Source organism: Podospora pseudocomata, chromosome 3 (genome assembly GCF_035222375.1).
Source record: "Podospora pseudocomata strain CBS 415.72m chromosome 3, whole genome shotgun sequence".
NCBI lineage: Eukaryota > Fungi > Ascomycota > Sordariomycetes > Sordariales > Podosporaceae > Podospora > Podospora pseudocomata.
In genome coordinates, this window is record NC_085887.1 from 1,609,972 (window position 1) to 1,630,598 (window position 20,627).

At 54.0% G+C, this 20,627-nt stretch overlaps 5 protein-coding genes across 5 annotated transcripts; 2 read left to right on the forward strand and 3 right to left on the reverse strand.

Moving 5' to 3' along the window:
• Positions 1-418: 418 nt before the first annotated feature.
• QC762_304510 (uncharacterized protein) lies at positions 419-1,045 on the reverse strand (the record flags this gene model as incomplete). The annotated part of the gene is made up of 1 exon (XM_062888744.1): positions 419-1,045. The coding sequence occupies one exon, from the start codon at positions 1,043-1,045 to the stop codon at positions 419-421; it is 627 nt and encodes a 208-aa protein (XP_062744651.1).
• A 2,627-nt stretch (positions 1,046-3,672) lies between these two features.
• Positions 3,673-4,309, reverse strand: QC762_304520 (uncharacterized protein; the record flags this gene model as incomplete). Its single annotated transcript, XM_062888745.1, has 4 exons — positions 3,673-3,825; positions 3,902-4,063; positions 4,126-4,240; positions 4,299-4,309. The coding sequence occupies 4 exons, from the start codon at positions 4,307-4,309 to the stop codon at positions 3,673-3,675; spliced, it is 441 nt and encodes a 146-aa protein (XP_062744652.1).
• Positions 4,310-11,924: 7,615 nt separating this feature from the next.
• QC762_304527 (uncharacterized protein) lies at positions 11,925-13,418 on the forward strand (the record flags this gene model as incomplete). The annotated part of the gene is made up of 1 exon (XM_062888746.1): positions 11,925-13,418. One exon carries the CDS (start codon positions 11,925-11,927, stop codon positions 13,416-13,418), a length of 1,494 nt encoding a protein of 497 aa, XP_062744653.1.
• QC762_304530 (uncharacterized protein) lies at positions 12,046-15,451 on the reverse strand. The gene is made up of 2 exons (XM_062888747.1): positions 13,965-15,451; positions 12,046-13,903 (listed from the first exon to the last, which is right to left on the reverse strand). The coding sequence occupies exon 1, from the start codon at positions 14,280-14,282 to the stop codon at positions 13,965-13,967; it is 318 nt and encodes a 105-aa protein (XP_062744654.1). The 5' UTR covers positions 14,283-15,451; the 3' UTR covers positions 12,046-13,903.
• Positions 15,311-17,818, forward strand: lsb6 (Phosphatidylinositol 4-kinase LSB6; the record flags this gene model as incomplete). Its single annotated transcript, XM_062888748.1, has 1 exon — positions 15,311-17,818. The coding sequence occupies one exon, from the start codon at positions 15,311-15,313 to the stop codon at positions 17,816-17,818; it is 2,508 nt and encodes an 835-aa protein (XP_062744655.1).
• Positions 17,819-20,627: the final 2,809 nt, after the last annotated feature.

Genomic DNA, 20,627 nt, shown 5'->3' on the forward strand with positions numbered 1-20,627 from the left:
CTTCCGGTCCAGAGGCCATCAGAGTGAGATGGTTGTTCCGACGAATACATTCAAGGCGTGCTGAACCAAAGCGCGTAAACCAGGAGATGCCACCCCATCGAACTTTCACGGCCAAAGCGGATAAGACAAACAGAACTAGTGACGAATATGCGCCGTCATGGCGGGCAATCGGTGAGGGTTGGTCCTTGCGGGATAGCTTTGCTCAGTTTCCCCAAGGACCACCCCGAAACATAGCCCAACGTCTCAACTATTCGTGAAAACGTTGGGGGGATGATCTTCAAAATACCGTACAATTCTAGCTTTGTCGACCACCGCTCAATGTGTCGCTGCCAATCTTCATACTATACACGTGAAACAATCGAGCATCGGAAACGCTGGTATCATCGCCGGATTGACCTAATGTGGCGTTCCCTTGCCACTATGACGACTCAGCCAGCTTCTGCGAGACCTCACCAATCATCTGGGTAATTTCCTTCTTCTCGACAGCAACAGCCGCATCCTTGAGCTCCTTACCCATCACCCTTGCCGTGACAGCACCTCTCAGGGCCTTCGCATCGGTAGTACCCGCCGCAATGAGTTCCTGAGCCACCTTGGTGATAAGCTGCTCGATTTCCTCCTTGCCGACTTCCTTGACGCTGCTCTGGGCGGTGTACTCCTCAATGATATTTTGCTGGATCTCCTCCTTCTCAATCAAGTCTTCTCTCCCCGCAGCCTTGAACTCAGCGACAGCATCCTGGGACTTGCGGGCCATCTTGCGGAGGAGATCGACGAGCTGGACGTCGGTCTTGATGGGCTTGTCGGTCTTGCTGGCGTTCAAGGTGGCAGCCATGACAGCACGCAAAACAGTCAGGCGGTTGGTGTCCTTGGCTCTCATGGCTCCCTTCAGATCCTCTCTAATTTTGGCGTAGAGTGGTGATGGAGGCGCCTCGGTGGAATATGAGGCGCGCAAGCTGGCGGAGCTGAGCCATGTTGGTGATTGCCTGAGGCTCGGGCTGGGCCGGCAGACGGCGCTGCGAAGCAGGGAGGAAGGGAGTCTGGTGGCCATTTTTGCTTGTTGTTGTCGTTGTCTTGAAGTGAAGATCTTGTGTTTTTTTTTTTTTTTTTGGCTGTCGTTGCTGCTGCCACGGCGGATCGACCCGTTCATGCACGCCAGCTGTTACGCTAGGCGATGCAGCCAATTGCTGCCCACACCCCCGCTGCAGGTGGATCTTGGTCCCCCAATGCGCTAAGACGTCACGCTGGAGATGGCTCAAATCAGCCATTGCCCTGGTGCCCTGATGGACATCGCTGATGAAGTGGCAGAATGTGTGAATGTGTTCTAGAAAATGGGCATATGGAACTATTCTACCCCTCGCTATCTTACATAACTAACGATAAGAAAGAGATTGCGATAGGTCTAGTTATGATTGGAGCCAAGCCATCGCGGAGGATCTCTGAGCACACCACGTGGCTGGCTTGAAGCATGCATTGTTTGTCTACCACCATCTCTCGCTGTCGACTGTAATGGGATCTCGAGAGTGGCCATGAAGGTTATAACAAAAGAGATACTCCGTATGTCCCCAAGGGCCAGCTCAAGACTGTCGTCGCAAGAGACGACAGGGCAATCACCTGATCTACGGCCCCCAAGCCACCAGGCCCACTGCCGGGGTCGGGGCGTGCCGTTGACTTCCCCGGATGCTTGATCCCATCCATGTCACAGAGGCGGGGCCTTGGCTATCTTTTTGGGCTGGCGGCCTGGGGAGCGGGAAGTGGGAGTCGGAGTGCGGTGATGTTTGTGGAGGGTAACTGATGGGTCGTGGCCCCGGGTAGGTGGGAGCTGGCAACTGCCGAGTAAGCGGTGAATTCTAGACAGGATATGCGCGGCCGTTGGGCATCAAACCGTGCGATACTCGACTTGACAATGAATGGTACTGTGATGAGTGGAAAGGACGGGTGATGAGGACCCAGTCGGGCGGAACCGAGATGGAGGGACGCCTTTTTCAGGTCCCCGCCGTTTGCTTGATGAGATGGATTAAATACAAATAAAGGTAGCCAATCCTCCGCTCTGTTAATTGTACCTCAACAAACCATTCATCCCAATTCTATCTTCCCTGGGCGCTTGTTTGTTTCCTGTTGTTGCCCAGCACCTCAATTGGTTTGGAATCCTCCACCTATGTCTGCCGTCCCATCCATACATATCCCACCTAACCCTCCGATGAAAATCATTCCCCCCTGCCCGTCTACCGACCTTATACAACGAATCAATTGCTCCTTCTCTCAGATTCGCTGGCTGGCAATTGTCGGGCGGTGATGATGCTCTTTCCCAAAGCAACAAGGCCAAAGGCGGGAGAGACCAGTTTGCCTAGACCTGAACACAGCAAGAACTGCGAAGATTCCTTCCTCTCCTCATGTTCCCTCCCCCCGGGCCCGTCCCTTCCTTTTCCAAATGCAAATGCAACCAATATGCGATGACCATTATCATTCGTGGTTCAGACGCCCCTGCCAGCTGGCAGGTATGTAAGTGGCCCTCCGAGACTGCCGTATGTGGCATTACCGCCGTTTCACAACCAACAACTTGGAACCTGGATGGAAACCTGGAATTCCTTCTCGATTGCTCCGTCTGTCTCAATGTCGCGCTCGTTTTCTCGAATCACTCTGTCTCCCGCCTTTGGACGACGACGGCGTGTGTGATCGGGGAATTTCGCTGTGCCGATGACTCCTACTGCTCCCTGGTTTCCGACCAATGCAGACATAGCTGCAAACATTATCATGTCAGTTATGCTCAACTCGTTACTCCCTTTCACCCGGCTTATTTTGACGAGACAGTAACTTACACCGGAAAATAGGCCTGTGAACCAGAGTCAGTACACTCACTCGAGAACCTCGACGCCATCGACATACCTTGAACGCCGGGTTATCAGCCTCCGCCCGGGCCTGTGCTACAAGCAGCTGTATGTCGGTGTTTGACATGCTTGTTATCTTCCGGTCAGCAGGCTGTCTTCCGCAACGGTCTAGATCTGTTCTTACCCGAGACCCTGGGAGAAAGGGTACATGGCAAGAGACGATAGCAGCCGATGGGCATTTGCTCTGTTCGCAACCCCTATGTCACGATCTCTTGGATCTGTTCATGCATGCGTCAGCTCTGGCTTTGGGCCACAGTTGCCTGATGGCTACCAGGTACATACCGTTGGACCACCCGCTCAGGGGAAGGGTTATCAATCGCGATTCGACTTCAACAAATCCCGCTTGTGTCATCAGAGTCTGCAATCTCAACGCTACCCTCGGATCTTTGTAGTGTTGTATGCTTTGCAAGTAGCTCTGGGACCACACTTGCAACGCATGATCTGGACCAACTTGTCAGCACCAGGCCTCGGGAACACACAAGAAATCGAAAAAGGGCACTGACTGGCTGTCAAGGTCCCGTTGTCGGACTGGGCGTTGTAGTAAATTTCGACCATTTGCTATTGTTTGGTTAACACCCATTCGCTGCCTTCGGCCTCTTGATCGACATACACACCAACCACCAGGGCGGAGCACCCGGTAGATGTCGCTCAAATAGTTTGTCCACCTGTCTACGTGGATGCCTCCCGACATCAACCTGCTATTTACCAGATCGAAATGGTTGGAGGGAAAAGTCGACCTGGTCTCATCGTTAACTTCGAATTTGGGGCGGGCTTGGGTTTGGGGGTGCTCTCACGGACTGTTCAAGTCATCCACCTGGAAGTCTACGTTGTCGGGGATGTCCTCTGGAACCGGGTAGGGGTAGATGTCGAGTCCGATGACCTGTTGGCCAAAGTCAGTCTGGAGTCTTGCCATGGATTCTCCTGCAGGTGCCGAAGCTGTCGTCTGTCACCGTTGACAAGTTCTCGCCCGAGACCCCGGATGGATAGGCTACACCTGACACAAAACATGCCATACGCACCTCGCATTCGGGATACTGCTCTGCCACTTCTATCGCCCATGCCCCGGATCCGGATCCACACTCCAAGATTCTCCGAGGCCGCGGAACGGGAGGAAATATTAATCGGTTTTCGAACACCATGTTGAACAGCTCGTGTTGGTAGTGAAGCCGCTCGATCTCGTCCTGTTCCAGCGCGGAGCACAGTCAGCCCAGAAGCCAGAGTGGCCCGTCAAGTCCCTGCTCACATCGTCCACGGGGGCGAAATAGATGCTGTTTTCGACGGCATATCTCTGAAAGTCTCTGCCGTTGAGAGTGATGACCTCGCGATAGGTGTTGTCGACCGGGACCGTTTGGAGATCGCTACACGGTGTTTAGCACATCTTGGCCTGGCAACCTTGTGGGAGCGAGTACCCTCTACCTTTCGTCCATGGTGTCGGTCTGATGGTTATGGTTTTTCCTGATGAGGCTTCTGCTACCTACCTTGAGGGAAAATTATGGGGTACAGAAGGCAGCGACCACAAAAAGACAAGACTGGCAGAATTCACGTCATCAAGTATGGGGGCAAGAGGCAAGAGAAGATGGAGTCAGGTATTTCACAGACTTCATGGCATTATGCAGTCCGGAGAGTGTGGGCGGAGATATTCTCGAACCCTGGTCCCTCGGGACTCACTTCGAGAACGGTGTCGGACCATGTGCCTCTTGCTCTGCGGCACTCGCACACGTTTGAAATGAGCAAAGCTTGCTCAGTGGACCCTCGAGGTGAACCAGGATACTCAGATTGGCCCGCCCGTCACTCTCTTGCACGCCACGATGGGTTTTGTCGATCAGGGTGCGTATCGTTGGCGCATTATACCCATGGAACACATACGGGAGGGATCGCTTTGACCCCTGCCAGCCTTGGAACCCTGGGGGCTTCCCAGAGAAGTGGGTGGGAAGCTGATTACCATAATGGGGGGACTGCGCGGCGGTCAAATTCAACTACACCTACGTTATGGAACACTACACCGCTTTGGAGAGGCCAAAGACGGCGGCCAGCTTTTTGGCTGCGTGGACATATGAGGCTTCCTTGCCTATAGACGGGGGTGCAACTAGGACAGGCATCGCCAAAGAGCTGTGTATGGATGTTTGACGGCTCACGGTGTACAGGTCCGCCCCCGCATAACCCCAGGGGGAGCTCTCTGCTAATCGGGATAGGCCCTCATTCCGGTTACGACATACGTTACATGTCTTGTTCCTCAACTTGGACCTTGACTCCTATAGCCGCGGCCGAAGGGGGTCGGATATGACTTTGATTGGGAGATCAAGGATAAATCGACGTGTCCCCTCGTTCACGCGCCGCCTGCGAGGGTTGGCTTTGTCTTGGCTCGACGCAGTGTTCAGATACTCATGACTAGGCCAGCTCCTCAGCACTTGTGTTGTATCCTGGAATTGGAAATTTGGGCGTGCTGCGGGACTTGATGCCCCGGCAGCGGTGGCCGACCAAAAAGCGACCCGAAGGCTACAAACAGGGCCCCAGCTCAATGGGTGGTGTGAGTTTAACGCAACACCAGTCCTATAATATAATGGCTCCATTTCAAGGGAGCTCGCATATGGACCTACCATTCAGGGCTTGCAGGATCAAACAAGCGCAGAAAACCGGGTCGTCGGGCAAGTTCTTACTGAACACTGAAAGCTGCACGATCAGTTCTCCTCGCACCAAGAGGAGAGTCCAGCGCATTGTGTTGTGGCTGTTCAAACATTGGTGGTGCTGGGTCTGACGTCAAGCGAGAACGCCGCCCGCTGTGAGCTGTGGTACAAACACCACATTCAACACTGACCAAGGGGCTGGCAAGAATCCCAAGGACATGGTCCTGGGATCGCACAGAACGTCCCAAGCCCGCCATCGGCCCCGCCGGAAATGTGCCGCCTCGGACGTGTTTGGGCGGGATGAGGACGGGTATCGAAGGATTCTTACTTGTTGCTTTTGAGACCTTTCGACCGCCATTCCCATAACGGCAACCATCGACGATCCGGAATGACTGCTCATTTCTCCCTCATGAGGACCTCACACCCCGACTGCCTCTCTGCAGGATACGTGGTCTGATAGGAACGTATCAGGGAGGAAGTGCCCATCATACCACCAGCCCAAGTGCCGGGTCAGGTTCGAAACAAAACAAATTGGGACTTTCATCGGACGGAATCAGGAGGGGCAGGGACCTTGATGATGGGAGGGGAGGGGTGGGTAAGGTGGATGGAGGGTTGGACGGGACAGTTGTGACTGGGATAGCCCGGGGAACATGCGTGCTTGTCCCAGAGAAGCGAACCGGGCCGAAACGCTGGGGTCCCCAGGGTACGTACTCCTTGCCAAAATCCAGCGCTCTGGCACAGGGCGCCTGTTGGCTATCTTCGCTGCCGAGCGGCATCCATCCGGTCGGTAAATTATTGCCCACTCGTCATCTGTGCGCAAACCAAACCAACGGGTCTGGGTTGGATCTGGACAGTCTCCTCGCCATGGGTACCCGACACTGGAGACGGGACGAACGGGCTGCTCGTCGACTCGCGGCAGATTGTGCGGTACTGTCTCAGTGTTCCCGGCGGTGGGCCGATCTCTTGCGGCTAATGTTTGAGGGGGACGAGAAAATGGCACGATGGCTTCAACGGCTCGTTGAAGTAACAGCAGTGATTTTTGCCCGTTATTAGGCGACGTCGGTGCAGGACCAAAACAGGACCAACGGCGACCAACAGCGACCAACGGCGACCAGCAACATTGCTGCGTATCTTCCCCAACCCGCGAGAAGCAGCCCCCTGTGACGCGCAGGAATCCCGCAGTATCGAAATGACAGCGTTGGCCTCTCCCATGGATGAGCTGGAGATTGGATGTAACCGAGGCTCTCCGGCCCTGGCTGTCATCTGCTGTCTGTCGGTGTCGTTTTCGGACATACGGCAAAAGGCACATGTAAAGACCCGGCTCAGTGCTCGCTCTCATCAAACTTTGGCTACGAATTCCCAGTCACCTTCATGTCGGCTCAAAGACCTGTTAGATGACTGGTCAAAATGAGGCGGTCTGCTTGCGGTCCTGGGTCGTGGGTAATCAATGACCGTGCAGACGCCACATTTGCTCCTATCCCCAGCGCTGGGTCCGAGTTTCACAATTCATGATTTGCGGCTATCCCGGATACAACAACAGGACAGAGAGCAGAAAAGGCCGCAACAGAAGCAGAAGGATAGCCATCGTGGGTATGCCGTGGGGTTGCAATAAACACTAACCCCGAACAACTTTGTGCGGCATATCTGGGTCCGGTGTGCTTCTGGGAATCGCGGCAGGTGTCGAGCTGCACGTCAAAGACGAGATGACACACCCCTTCTATTATTCCCCGACCAAGCCAAACCTGGGTCGGTTGGAAGGGTTTGGGACAGGGGTCCATCCGTGAGCAGGGGTTGGTTTTGCGTGCTCAGCGGCGGGATTGCTCGCCATGGACCAGGGCCCTCCTGGCGCAACCACCGCCTCGGGACAGGCTGTCATGATTACAGACGGTACGGATATGTTACGGAATACCTTACGTGGGTACCCTGTACTTCTCTCCCTGCTCCCAGCCTCTTTCTGCATGCACCTTTTTTCGGTCCCAATGGCTTCGGAAGGTGCAACAGCACTGGTCAGAACTATCTGATGGGTTGGCAAACTGCAGCTTGCAGCGAACGCCCTTTCGTATCTCTGGTTTTCTGGCTTGTCGGCACCCTCGCCAACGCATCGCGGACCGCGCGGAAGACCGCCGGGGAGATTGCGCCGCTGCTCGATACCAGCAAGAGATCGCCATGCGATGCTATTTTGACGCTGGCTGACTGGCTCAACAAGACGCCGGTCATTACTCGAGCCTGTGGTCAAGGCTCCGCCGGGCGAACCAAATGTTTGAGCAGTACTGGGTCTGCTGGGGCGGAACCATCCTCTCTGGAGAGGGCCGAAGAAACGAAACGAACGTCTTGACGAGTTCCTTCCCTCCTAGTCGGCCCCGTGTTCCCAGCCGGCCGGGTTTCCGTTTGTGCAACCTGACAGATCGACCCCCCCCCCTCGTCAGCGACCTGTCCCGACCTCACCGGTCTTGGCAGTTCGCTATTTCCGTCAGAGATGCCTTGGGACGTGAGGGGAAGAGGAATAAGAAACGAAACAAAAAACAAAAAAAACTCGCAGATGCATTGCCATAGTGCCATATCACCATGAACAGCTGGTTCTCTCTGGATCTTCTCCACCGATGTCCAAACCCCCCGCAGCATTTCCGTCGTGGTTGGGGTGGGTAGCCTCACTATAGGCACGATGGGAAAACTACTATAATGGATGATATTGACGGGACCTATTAAGCTCCTTACCCAGAACCACGAAGAGACAATTTGTCATGCCGGCGGCAGCACGATGATGCGCACGAGTTCCGGCTTGGCCACCCTCTTGTTCAAATAATGAAGAACTAGCAACAACGTGCAGCTGTGGCGTGACGACAAGTTGGATGCTGGGTTTGGTGGCTTTCTGCTGATGTTGGATATCGGCGGGCAGATGCTGCGCAAAGTAAGTGAGTGCATTTGTCTCCTTGCATCGACTTGCATTTTCCTGTCCAGCAGTCCCAGCAGTCTGGGATGGAAAGTTCCACGCTCCCTCCTCCTCGGCTTACTGGTCTCGATGAGACAGACACTCACACCACCCCTTTCTCCTGCTTGCGTATATGCCTGCATATATGCAACCCCTATCTCGACATCGACGCAGTATGATAGGTTCCAAGATTCGCATACCCTGCTGTGCTGTGCCCATCACCATCAACCTTTTGCTCCATGTCCGCCGGACCGGACCGAAAGCCCCTCTCTTTGTTTGGATTCTGAGGGGGGGAGGAGTTGCCTAAGTGGTCATATGCTGAAGAATGCATAACATGCATATCTCCACTCTTTCAAGCCCTCCTTCCCCTTTCTGCCTCGTCTCCCGACCATGACCCGTTACCTCCTCTCCCCCCATGATGAATGCTCTTGTTTTGTCTCATCCTTGGCTTTTTATCCTGCCATTGTCGTCGGATTCGGGCTTGTCGAGGACTTGTTTCCCGCCAGCTCGCAGCGCCTGGGTCGCTTTGATGGGCTAGCTTGGGATAGCTGTGCCCGAGGTGGAGGACATGCGGATGAGTAATGCTCGACACACCAGTGGCTATCAGACTGGTTGTTACAGCCATGTGGCGTCAGCAGTAGAGCTTACATGAAGACCACCTTCCACAAGTGGGGGATTCTTCTTTTGATGACTTTTTGTGGCAGGCGAGTTCAAGAGGAAACGGGCCAAAATGGAATTGAATTGTTCGATGCCCTGCCCTGTCCCTTAAGGTTCCCAATAACCTAGCGAGTGGCTGATTCATGGTGCAGCATTTTTTTTTTTGCGTGCATATTTAATATTTCCTGGTTTTTTTTTTTTGTTTTTTTTTGGCGCTTCGCTTGTTTGGGGGAGGCTTTTCGTTTCTGCTTGCTTTGCTTCCTCGCTTACTCTCTGCCTTGCATACGCGTGGGTGGGTGGGAAAAAGCTGGAGCCTTCTGTGGACTGGGTGTATGTAACGTACTCTTTCATTTTCTTTACACACGCCAGGGCTCCATCGACCCCCAACAGGTTGACCGGGCCGATGCCTTTTTTTTTTGGGGGGGGGGCTGTTTTGTTTTGTGTCAATGATGATGGTTTGTGGTGGAGTTTTGGGCAGCAAAAGTATGGGGTAGGTAGGTTTGTTGCACGTTACTAGCACGTTTGGTCAAGTGACCTGGAGGGAGGGTGGGTTGGTTTTTTAGTGTGGAAGGCAAGGAAGTTGTTGGCGGGTGGCGAGGAAGGCGTTTGGGGCGGCTGTTTGGCTGTGGGGGTTTGGTGCTCAAGTGGAGGATAATGGGGGGCTGGGGGTTGTTGTCATTATGATGGCTATGGAGCTTGGAGACTTTGAGGTTGAAGATGACTGTTGCGCGAGAGCCGCGGTAGGTTAACTAGGTGACTGGCACGGTGCTCAGCTTAGGATTTAGGGTTGTTTGTGGTTGTTTTCTTTGGACAGTTTGACTGCTATTATCTAGCGATGGCCGCAGTAGCCTCTTTGGGCTTGGGAACTTGTGAGCAATAACTCTTTCTGACGACGAGGCGAGTCTTGGAATTGAGCCTTGTATGAACTCGGGAAGGCGGTTTCATGAAAAGAGGCCAAAAGACTGTATACATTATAGTCTGCTCCATTGTCCAGCAAGTGCTTTTTCTACATCATGGTTATGTCAATGACGCCGGGATGGCAATGGTTGACTCTGAAACTTATCAGGACATGTAATACTTTATCAGAATGAAACAGGCTCTGGTTGAAGCAGAGGATAGATATCAAGAGACGACCGAGCTACGCTGTTGAACATAGGTACGGAACGAGCCAGCCGTATATGATAATGCCTGCACCTCTCACTGACAAGCTGTGTGTTTTTACCTTCTTATGACTCCTTCACCGGTGACATTGTGTGTGCTGGGGGTAATCAGGTTTTTTTTCTTTTTGTCATGTTTAAATGCCGGGAGTTAAGCAGGATTCCTGCCAGGTCAGTCAGAGGTGCTATTTTGTAAGGTGAAGTAAGTTCCAAGGTAAATGAAGAAAAGGGAAAACCACAGGAAAACACCGGGCACGCAAGATACGCTTACCAGTGGCCCTGCCCACTGTAATGAGACCAAACAGAAAGCTTAGGTGCGGGAGGCTTGCAGAGCGCTGACATCTATTTTTTCCTCCTTTGACAAAATCAACGCCACTTTAGCGTTCAAGAAGGTTTTTACAAGACATGAAAGAGAAAATGGTTGGTAGTTTGTATTCTGTGATTTGTTTCTTTTGCTCGTTCTGTTTTTTCTCTTCGCTTCCGCCCCCCCTCCCCGCCTGAAGTTTCAAAGGCTATGTTCTGTTTTCTCGGGGTTGATTTCTCTTTTGATCTGGTTGGAATACTTTTACATGTAATTAGGAATCATGTCAGAAAGTTCGGAACCTCGGGCTGCCCTCCACGTGAAGCTTTGAGTGAATTTCTTTTCTAGCGGCTTCTGTTAGGTTTTTCTTTTTCTTTTAGCAGGGCTTTGATCTGGCTTTTCGGGCTCACGTATTGAGTTGATTTTGGATTTTAGCTTAGGTACCTATATAGATTATTCAACGGTAGGGGCCGTTTGTGACGTAATCATAGAGGTGGTATGTATGAGTAAACGGCGACTAAGTGGAAAGGTATCGTCGACTACACCTGGTACGGAGCTTGAGCAGCACGCAATGTCTTGACTTGACGTGGCGCGTGTTCAGGACGATTTTGCGGTTTTTGTCTTTTTTTTCATTAATGTTTTTTTGAGTGAGATTTGAGTTTGGTGGATGGTGTTTTGTCTAAGTGGATGTATCTGGTGCCTGGGTGGTGAAGCTATCAGGGTTGAGAAGTCGAGGGGATTTCAGACACACTGTGCTCATCGACGGCGACAGAGAGGGGAGATACAGCGGGAGCAAGGGGGATGGGAGGAGAATATTTGCTCCAGTGAAGTCATATCAAGGAGCAACATGCCTCTTTACTCTTGACGAGCAAACACGTTCAGCATCAGACGGAAAACCATAGGACCATCAACAACCTCCTCGCCGCCTCCTGCCTGGAAGCTACCGCTATGTGGATCATCGTTAAGGTTGTCTTCACCAAAGGTTCCGCCCGCGGAAAGCTGCGAAACATTCGCCGAGCAGGGTATAAAATGAGTATTCACCTCACCTGCTCACCCAAAGTCAGTTTCTTCTTCTTCTTCTTCTTCTTCTTCTTCTTCTTCTTCTTCTTCTTCTTCTTGCCATTGTCGCCGGACCCCATCTTCTGCCGAGCTGGACCACAACTTGGATATTTCAAGAGCGAGGACAATCTTGAACACTCTTCCAACTTTTATCACAACAGAGGTTTACCGAGATCCAAGCTGCCACAACAGTCTGTTTACGGACTTGTCGAACGCCATCACCACAGGAGTCTATCGAACGCCATCAGCACCGGAGGCACTCGAGAGAATAGAACCGTACGATACTCTAGCTTGACGAGTTCGCTGACCACCAATATGGGCAACCAAGCCTCAACACTAGCTCGTCCTCTCGACGCTGCTGACTCTATTCGCGCCCATCTTTCTGCTGGGACATCTCGCCCTCAGGGCACCGCCGGCACACGCGCTCAGGACACTGTTGGTGCGCCCCCTCACGATGGGACTCGCCATCCAAGCCCGCAAGAAACCGCTTCGAGTTACCGACCTGGACCACAGGCAATTGCCCTTCCAGCTGCTTTGCAACCACCATCAGGCCCACCCCAAAGCCAACAACACTCTCGGTCTTGCTCACCTCCCCGCTCGGACGCAATCGCGGTCCCGTCATCATCCGACCTAATCAGTGCCTCCCCAACAAACCAGTCGGATCACGAAACCAACCCATCACTCCGCTCCTTCTGGCGATCCTTGCCTCCAAATCACCTCACCCGCCGCATTTTTCCAAAACCCGAACCAGAGAGACCACCCGACACGGATGAATTCGACCCCTCCCACCCCCCCTCCCCAAAACCCTTCAACCCCGACTGCCTAGGCCACCAAGTCGGAATCTACTCCGCCCAGACCCGCGCTCTGGGTGACGCCCTCGATCTCATCTACGAGGACTTGGACGCCCACGGGGAGACGGTTGACACGCTGGCGAAGAACCTGGGTGAGTACCAACGTGCGTTGGCGACACTGCTCGCGACTCCCGTCACGGCTGAGAGCTCCCCCCGTGCAAGGGCGAGGGCGTCGAAAGCACAGAGGTGCGGGCGGAAGTGCTTTGAGACCATCATCGCCGGTATTCAAGAGCGGCTCTCGCGCCTTCCGCCGTTGGGGGAGATCATTAGGGAGGAGCTTAATTCTACTCTGAGGGAGTCGCTAGAGCAGGATTCTGACGCTGCTGGGAGGTATCGGAGGGCTCATCTCCAACGCCGGAAAGAGGAGGCGGACCGGGAAGGGGAAAAGCTCGCCAAGGAGAGGCTTTTCACCCCAATGATGGCGATGGATCTTTCTTCCAGGTCGAGATGGAAGAGCACGAAGCTGCCCGACCAAAACGAGGAGCTTCAAGACAAGATGATGGCTCAGCAAACCGAATTTTTGCGCTGGAAGAAGGATAATCCCGGGGTTGACCTGCCGGAGGACTATTTGATGAGCCCGCCGCCCAGATGGTGGGGGGCTTTTCTGAAGAGGGGCGCTTGGAACAAGGGAGGGGAGCTTCTGAGGGAGGAGCTCAGGTTTGAGATGTTTGGGCGGGAGATCAAGAAGATGCAGGAGAGGGTTGAGTTGGACGAGTTGTTGACAAGGGAGACGAGGGGGGTTGCCAAGAGGAGGGGGGAGGTTTGGAGGTTGAGGGGGGAGGTGAGGAGGGCTATGGAGGATGCGGGGTATGGGAGGGATAAGTTTGATTGGGGGACGATTTTGGGGTTGGAAAAGGGCGAGGAGGAAGTGGTGGATGATGGTGAGAGGAAGAGTTGGAGGAGTTTGTTGGGGAGTTGGGAAAGGTTATGCCTGATTAGAGAGGGGCGGGGGGAATAGACACGGGACGGTATTCACGGATTACTGTCGACATGGCGAAGCTCAATAGGCCAGACGAAGGGGATGTATTACAGCGCCGTGGGGCGGTATTCTCATCCGCAATACTGGCGGTCCCGGGGTCGGAGTTGGGAACTGGGAACTGGAAGCTGGGAGTTGCGGGTTTTTTTTTTCAGGGGTTGGCATGGTTCGGGGATGGTTAGCAAGATACCCAGGCGTATGTGGCGTTCGATATCATGATAACCGAGATACATCTTAGTGTGTTGGAATAGTTGCTTTCCATAGCAAGAGACGGGTTCTGGACACACAAGACCAGTATTGCACAAGATACCCTGACATGTTGTGAACTTGTCAACTGATTTGCTGAATAAATACTGATATCATCATATGCCTGCTGATGTTCTGCGGCTTGTGTGAGAAGGAGAAATGTGGGTAAGTTGCGATGGGTGTATAGCAGTCTGGTCCGTAATATCAACCAACCTCAAGACCTGTCCAACACGTCAGCATCCAGCAGCAAATCATCCACAGGAAATATTCACCCCTTACCACTCAAGCAGCCCTCCTCTTCAGATACTGCCCTTCCCAGGTCCCTTGATATCCCACTTGACACTGCGTCTCCTCCTCTGACCCCGGCGTCTCTGGGCCCTCGCTCACGACCGACCAATCCTCCTCCTTGTCGTCCTGTTGCTTCAGATCCAGGCCATTAGCCCGTCGGTGATAAGAACAGCTCTTGTTGGTGGTCTTGTACGTGACCCACGAGCTGCAGTTTGTGCGAAAACTGTCGCACACGTGGTGGGTGGCCGTGTCTTCTTTGCAGCCGCAGCCAAAGGTGAGGCAGACTTTCCAGCAAAAGTATTGGCGTGGCATTCTGACTGAGGCTGAACCCCTGTTCGCAGCAATGAGGGGGGCTTGCGGGGAGGAGAAAAGAAAAACAGCCTTGCTGTTCTGGGGGAACGATAATAAAATCAGACAAGAAGGCCGGAACTCGGTAGCAAGAAATATTACGTGTCCTGCTCGACGAGGTTGAACAAGAACCAAGAGACACCACGTTCTGGCATGTGGTGTTGGTTGTGTGCTGGTGCGAGGCCGAGGGAACGAATAAAGGGTTCTAGATCAACGAGGCGGTAGGCTGCTACACTACTGCATGCATGAGTATGAGAACAGTAAGACGACGGGGGGATTGAAACAGAAACGGTGTTCCGATTGGGGAGGCTTGGTGGGTAGCTGCCGCCGGTCTGCTCCGGATGGGGGAGACTAAAGCCGAGAGGAAAATGATAGGAGAGTTGTGGTTGAGTAGAGAGGGATCTAAAAGAAATCAAGAAATCAAGTCAACGCTGATGCTGCTGGGAGTTTACGAAGAAAAAACATGAAGTGTTGTTGAAACATTGCAAGTGGGTGGACGTCGGAATTATTGGGGACCTTGACGGCCAGGCCTGGACAGTGCGGCAGGGGATGAAGAGGGGAAACTGAACACTGTGGGCTCCACAGGATTCCCCAGCACACCCGCTGCCGTCATTGCCTCATTGGTGGCCTGGCTCCGTGTCCCTGGCACGCTTCGATCCTCGCTGTAATCACTGACGACAGCAGAAACAGGAGACAATCATTTCTCACTGATTGAGCCATCATCTCTCTTTGCCCTGGCCTGGCAGAGAAACCACTCTCACGCTTATATTTCGAATTTAGTTTTTGTATTAATACTCTAGCTTCTCTCTACGCGTAGCCTACCGGTTTTCTAGATCGCTGTTGCCCTCGTACGACAGGTAGTGCTGCTGGTTGTTGCCTCCCTTAATTTCAACCATCAAATTGAACGACAGACGTGTCAATCCAGTCGCAATTCCATCGCTCACTCATTTGTCCTCACACTCCGGGTGTTCTTGTCCTCGACGGCCGCAACAATGCCACGCACGCGCCCAGCAACAACGGGCTATGAAAGGCTCGCACAAGCCGACCAGTTCGGCGACGACTCCGACGACGAAGATCCCCTCGCCCACAGCTATGCCTCCCTCCAACCTGCTCAAGCCCCGCGATATGCGCCTATCACACAACCTCGCCCGCACTCGGGCATGTCGACGCCGAAGCGGAGGAGGTCGTCATCATCCGCCAATCTTCGCGGACGGGGTCGCCGAGCTCGGAGCAACTCAGGGGTCGACCTGAAAGCCATCAATGCCCGCCTCGAGCGATGGGCGGACGAGATCGCCTCCAAATTCAAGCGCGGGAAGAACAAAAAGACGGGCGAGGAAGAGAGGCTAGAGATTCACCACTCGGTATTCCAAGCCCCTGAGGGTGTCCGCCCCGTCACAGCCGAACAGCTGGCTGTACCAGAACCGGGGTACATGACAAGGGCGGAATTCGAAGTCATTGTGGACAGCGTTAGGGAGGCCATTCGGAAGGGCGTGCAGCCGCTCATGATCTCGCAAGGTAGCTCTGGCAGCTACTTTGCGAGGAATCCTGACGGCAAGGTTGTGGGAGTGTTCAAGCCCAAGGACGAGGAGCCGTATGCGGCTGGCAACCCGAAATGGAACAAGTGGATTCATCGAAACCTGTTCCCGTGCTGTTTCGGCAGGGCTTGTCTTATTCCCAATCTTTCCTACGTCAGCGAGGCCGCTGCGTACGTCCTCGACGCCCAGCTACGAACTCACATGGTCCCATACACCGACGTCGTTTACCTCTCATCGAAATCCTTCCACTACCCATTCTGGGACCGCTACAACTTCTCGAGAAAGAAAAAGACACTGCCCGCCAAACCTGGCAGTTTCCAGGTGTTCCTCAAGGGCTTCAAAGATGCCAACGTCTTCCTGCGGGAACACCCATGGCCAGACCAGTACCTATCTGGCTTCCGGACGAATGATCCCCACAGGAAAAAGAAGAAGAGATGGGTGGATAACTGCCGTCCGAGGGGGGTGATGCAAGGCGACGGAGATAGTGACGAGGAAGGTCAAGGCAGCCCTGCCTCGGCAACACCAAGCCCGGGCAACTTTGTGTGGACGCCGTCACTGAAGCAGTCGTTCCGGGAGGAGCTGGAGAAGCTCGTTATTTTGGATTACATCATGCGGAATACTGACAGAGGGTTGGACAATTGGATGATCAAGGTCGATTGGGAAGCTCAGAAAGCATCGATAGTGTCGGACCCAGTCCAGCTCAACACCAACGTGGAAGAACCAGAGGAGCCGGAGGAGGGGCCGAGACCGGTGGATTTGTCGACCAGAGAACCGCCAAAGACTCGTGCGTCTTGCCCTTACCGAGCAGAGAGGCCCATGAACGCCTCGGCGCCGGTATCGAGCACACCGGACCCCAAGATTTCCATCGGTGCCATTGACAATTCGTTGTCATGGCCGTGGAAGCACCCGGACGCCTGGAGGAGCTTTCCCTTTGGGTGGCTTTTCTTGCCGGTTGATCTGATCGGTAGGCCGTTCAGCCAGAAGACGAGGGATCACTTCTTGCCGCTGCTCACGTCGACCACATGGTGGTCGCAGACACAGCTTGCGCTGAGGAGGGTGTTTCAGATGGACCCGGATTTCCAGGAAAAGATGTTTTCGAGGCAGATTGCGGTTATGAAGGGGCAGGCGTGGAACGTGGTGGAGACGCTGAAGACGCCGGACCATGGGCCGTTGGAGCTGACGAGGCGGGCCAAGGTGTGTGTCTGGGATGATTTGGTCGACGTGCCGGTGGCGGTTCCTATGAGGGTTGCCTCTGCCGAGATGAGGAGACGGGCGGTGGAGGAGTCGGAGCAGGCTGCCAGTGCTGCTGCTGGCCTGACGAGATCCAACAGCGATGTTATTGCCGAGGCGGAGGAGGAGGAGATGGATATTGGGGCCTTTACCGCCGATTCAGACGCGGCTAGTGCCCCGGCTGCGACGGGGGTGGCGGAGGTGGTGGATCTGCTTGGGATGGCGAGTCCGGTGGGAGACCTGCCCAACCCGGGGAGATTCGAGCTGGCGATGGGGGAGGAGCCGCTTACGCCTGGGTTGACACCGGGACGGTTTGAAACTCCTGTTTTGGGCGGCAGCAGCGGCAGCAGTAACGGGCCCGTACAGGTGACGAGACCTGCGCTGAAGCATGCCAGTTACAGCCAGCCGCAGAGGTCGCTGAATATGTACTCGCCTGATCGGGGGTCGAGCTCGATGGCGGTTCATCACCAGAGGAGGTTTAGCTTTGCGACGGCGGCGGGGAGGAGGGAGAGCAACAGCATTGCGGCGCAGCTGTATGGGACGGGGAGGCTGAGCTGGGAGGGGGGGAGGCAGGGGTTTGTGGGGGAGTGGGAGGAGGAGGAGGAGGAGGATGCGTTGGAGGGTGGGGATCTGGGGTTTGCGGCCGCGCAGGGGATGGAGGGGAACCAGAGGAAGGTGATTGTGGAGAGGTTGGAGGCTGTGAAGACGAGGAATCCGGTTTTTACTTGTTGGTGAGGTGGGAGGCACGCTGGTGGTGAATATCTCTAGCTATTCTGAGCGGAAGGGGGTGGGGGGGGGGGATGGGGAGGTAGAATTACACAAAAGAACAGGAGTAATCATTATGCTATATCGGCACTGAGTTTTTTCTTTACTAGTCGATGCGGTGACTTCTCTTCTTGCATCAAGGACCCAGTCACGTTGTGGATAGAAACAAGAAACTGCGATGAAAATATCAGGTGTTTGAAGAACGGTTAACAGCCCCCTACTCTCTACCACCACCCTCCTCCTCTGAACCCCAGAACACACCTGCCAGACCATCAACCACACTCATCAGCCAGCCCCCTTTGGTACTCAGCTTCAGTCCATTTAACCACTCCTCCCATCTCAAAGATAACCACCAGCACAAGGGAGGTAGACATGCCTAATCAAGCGGTGGCCTCGTGCCCTCTCCCTCGGCAACAATCAAAGACCCTGAAAGCTCCAGAATACTAGGACCTCGCTCGCTCACGGAACCAACGGACCTACCAGGTCCCTGACCGTGTCACTCCATCAACAAGAGCTGAATGAGGTTTCCAACTCTTCCTGTTGGTAGCTGGGAGGTGGGTGGGTGGGTGGCTACCTTGAGGGACAGAGCCAATAAAAGGATGACGTCTTTCCATCGTGATTTCTGCTTCGGCAGCGTGGATAAGAGGTGTCTGTTGGGGCGGGAGTGGGACGGGGGGACGAAAGGAGAGGGGTGAGTTGGTTGAGTAGATATTCCAGATAGGTCGAGGGTTTCCATGACTGGACGGGGCGGGATGAAGGGGGTTGGTGTTACCTGTGTGAGGGGATGGGGGAGGTGTTTAGTGTGGGTTTTGTGGTGGTAGGAGTGATGAGGTTTGTACCCAGGGGGTGAAGAGGTAGCTAAGGGGTTAAACGTCGGGTATCAAAGTGTGTTGGCGAGGGCTCGAGATGGCGGGTAAAGTTTGAAGAGAGCGGTCTTGTACTCCATTCTGTCGTGGCGATATCCTTGTCTCGACAGGATGGGTATACCGGCCGTCGAAAGGTTCAAGATGAGAGTCTCGATGATGTTTTGATCGACCATGTCTACTTTCGACATTACCCTTTTCACAGTCTTGCCCCAAGACCAAGTCAAAAAAGCAGATGTCATTCCCAAGACGTTGGATGACCATGTCGAGACTGGTGGTAGTCTATATACCTTCTCAAAAGTCTAGTCCCTCCGTTGATGACCGGCTGCCCAACTCTCAAACAACAAAGCAAAATCTGACCAGGTACCCGGGGAGGGATGCCAAAACCACCGCTTCCACACCCCTAAACAACATGCTCCCCCACTTTGGTACCCCAACTAACCACTCCCTCACACACCAAGCAAAGCCAACCATAGGTAACAGACAACTCAATTAGAGAGACGAGACTACCCTCGCTGGCTTGTCTCGGCAGGGAGACAACAGAAGGGGCCCTCTTCCCAAAGACCACTGCGCCATGCTCGGGGTATCTTGCCATCTAAAACGCCTCTAAAATGCAAGAGTACAAAAAAAACCCCCCTAGCCCGCCAAAACCACCAGATGTACAAGCTAGGGTATCAGCCTCCCTATTCCCATCCCATCTAATACCCCTTGTACCTCTTATCCTCCCCCCTCAACCACCCCTCCACTACCTCCCTCCCCCGCCTCACCATCCCCTCCCTCTCCCTACCCAAAACCTCTAACTCCCCCAGCAACTCCCTCTCCAAAAAAACTAAATGCTCCATCTCCACCGCCACCCCCTGGTTGTCCTTTGTCCTATCAAACCTCAACTCCATCCTATTCCTCCTAACCTGCTCCAGCGCCTGCTGCTTCCCCCTAATCCTCTCCTCCATGGCCAAAACCTCCTCCCTCATCCGATACTGCTCAGCACCAAACTGCCCCGTTTGTCTCTCCCGCTCACCGATCGACCTCTCCAGCTCTGGGCCTAGAGATGGAGCTTCCTCGCGGGGTTTGGGCTGGGCCGGGTTCCAGAAGGGGTAGTTTGGTGTGTCGTAGTTGCTTAGAGGTGGAGGGGGGTATTGTTGCCAGCTTGTGAGGGAGATGGGGAAGACACCGCGGGCGGGGTTGTGCATGGGGATGTTGCGGTAGTGGTGGATTAGGAAGGGGGTGGAGCCGGGGATGTGCCCTCCGGGGGAGATGCCGGCTTTTATGGCGGCTGTTGTGGCGGCTGTTGTGGCGGGTGAGTCTGGGGGTGCGGTGGTGGGCTGTGGGTTGTTGGGTGGGATGTTAGGAGGGGCGGCTGAGGGTGTGATTCTGAGAGAGTTGGTCGCGGTGGCGAGTGAAATATCGGTGGCTGTGGTCGGGGGATGAGCGCTGGTGTTAGAGCGCCTGCGGGTCCGGGTGCGGGTGGGAGAGTCCATTGTTGTTGATGTTTGATGGGTGTGAAGTCTTGTTTAATGTCGAGGGGAAGGTTTTGTTGGCGTACGGGAAAGCCAAGGGTATGTTATATGTAGGGACTGGAGCATCTGGGTGGGCAGTCTTGCCAGGTGAATGGGACGGGGTCTTGCAAAACTCTTCAATTCAGATGACAATGGATTGGATCGGCGGTTGACCGATAGGTTCTTCGGCGCCATTTCATCTCTAACCGTCAAAAATGGGAAGACACGAGAGCAAGTCGGAGAGCAGCTTGTTGGTGATATGGTCAGTTGCTCCACATAAGAGCACAAGTCTCTATAGCAGCGAGGTCGTAAGAAGCATATAGATATCAGAGATGGACCTGTCCCCTCGATACTCATCATGATTGTTATTCTTTTACAAGGTGATACCTTCTCCTTCTTTCATGCTAGATAGAAGTCCAT

Bases quoted from the DNA above. Each gene is read 5' to 3' on its own strand.
- QC762_304530 (XM_062888747.1), bottom strand. From the start codon at position 14,282: ATGCCACGCCAATACTTTTGCTGGAAAGTCTGCCTCACCTTTGGCTGC.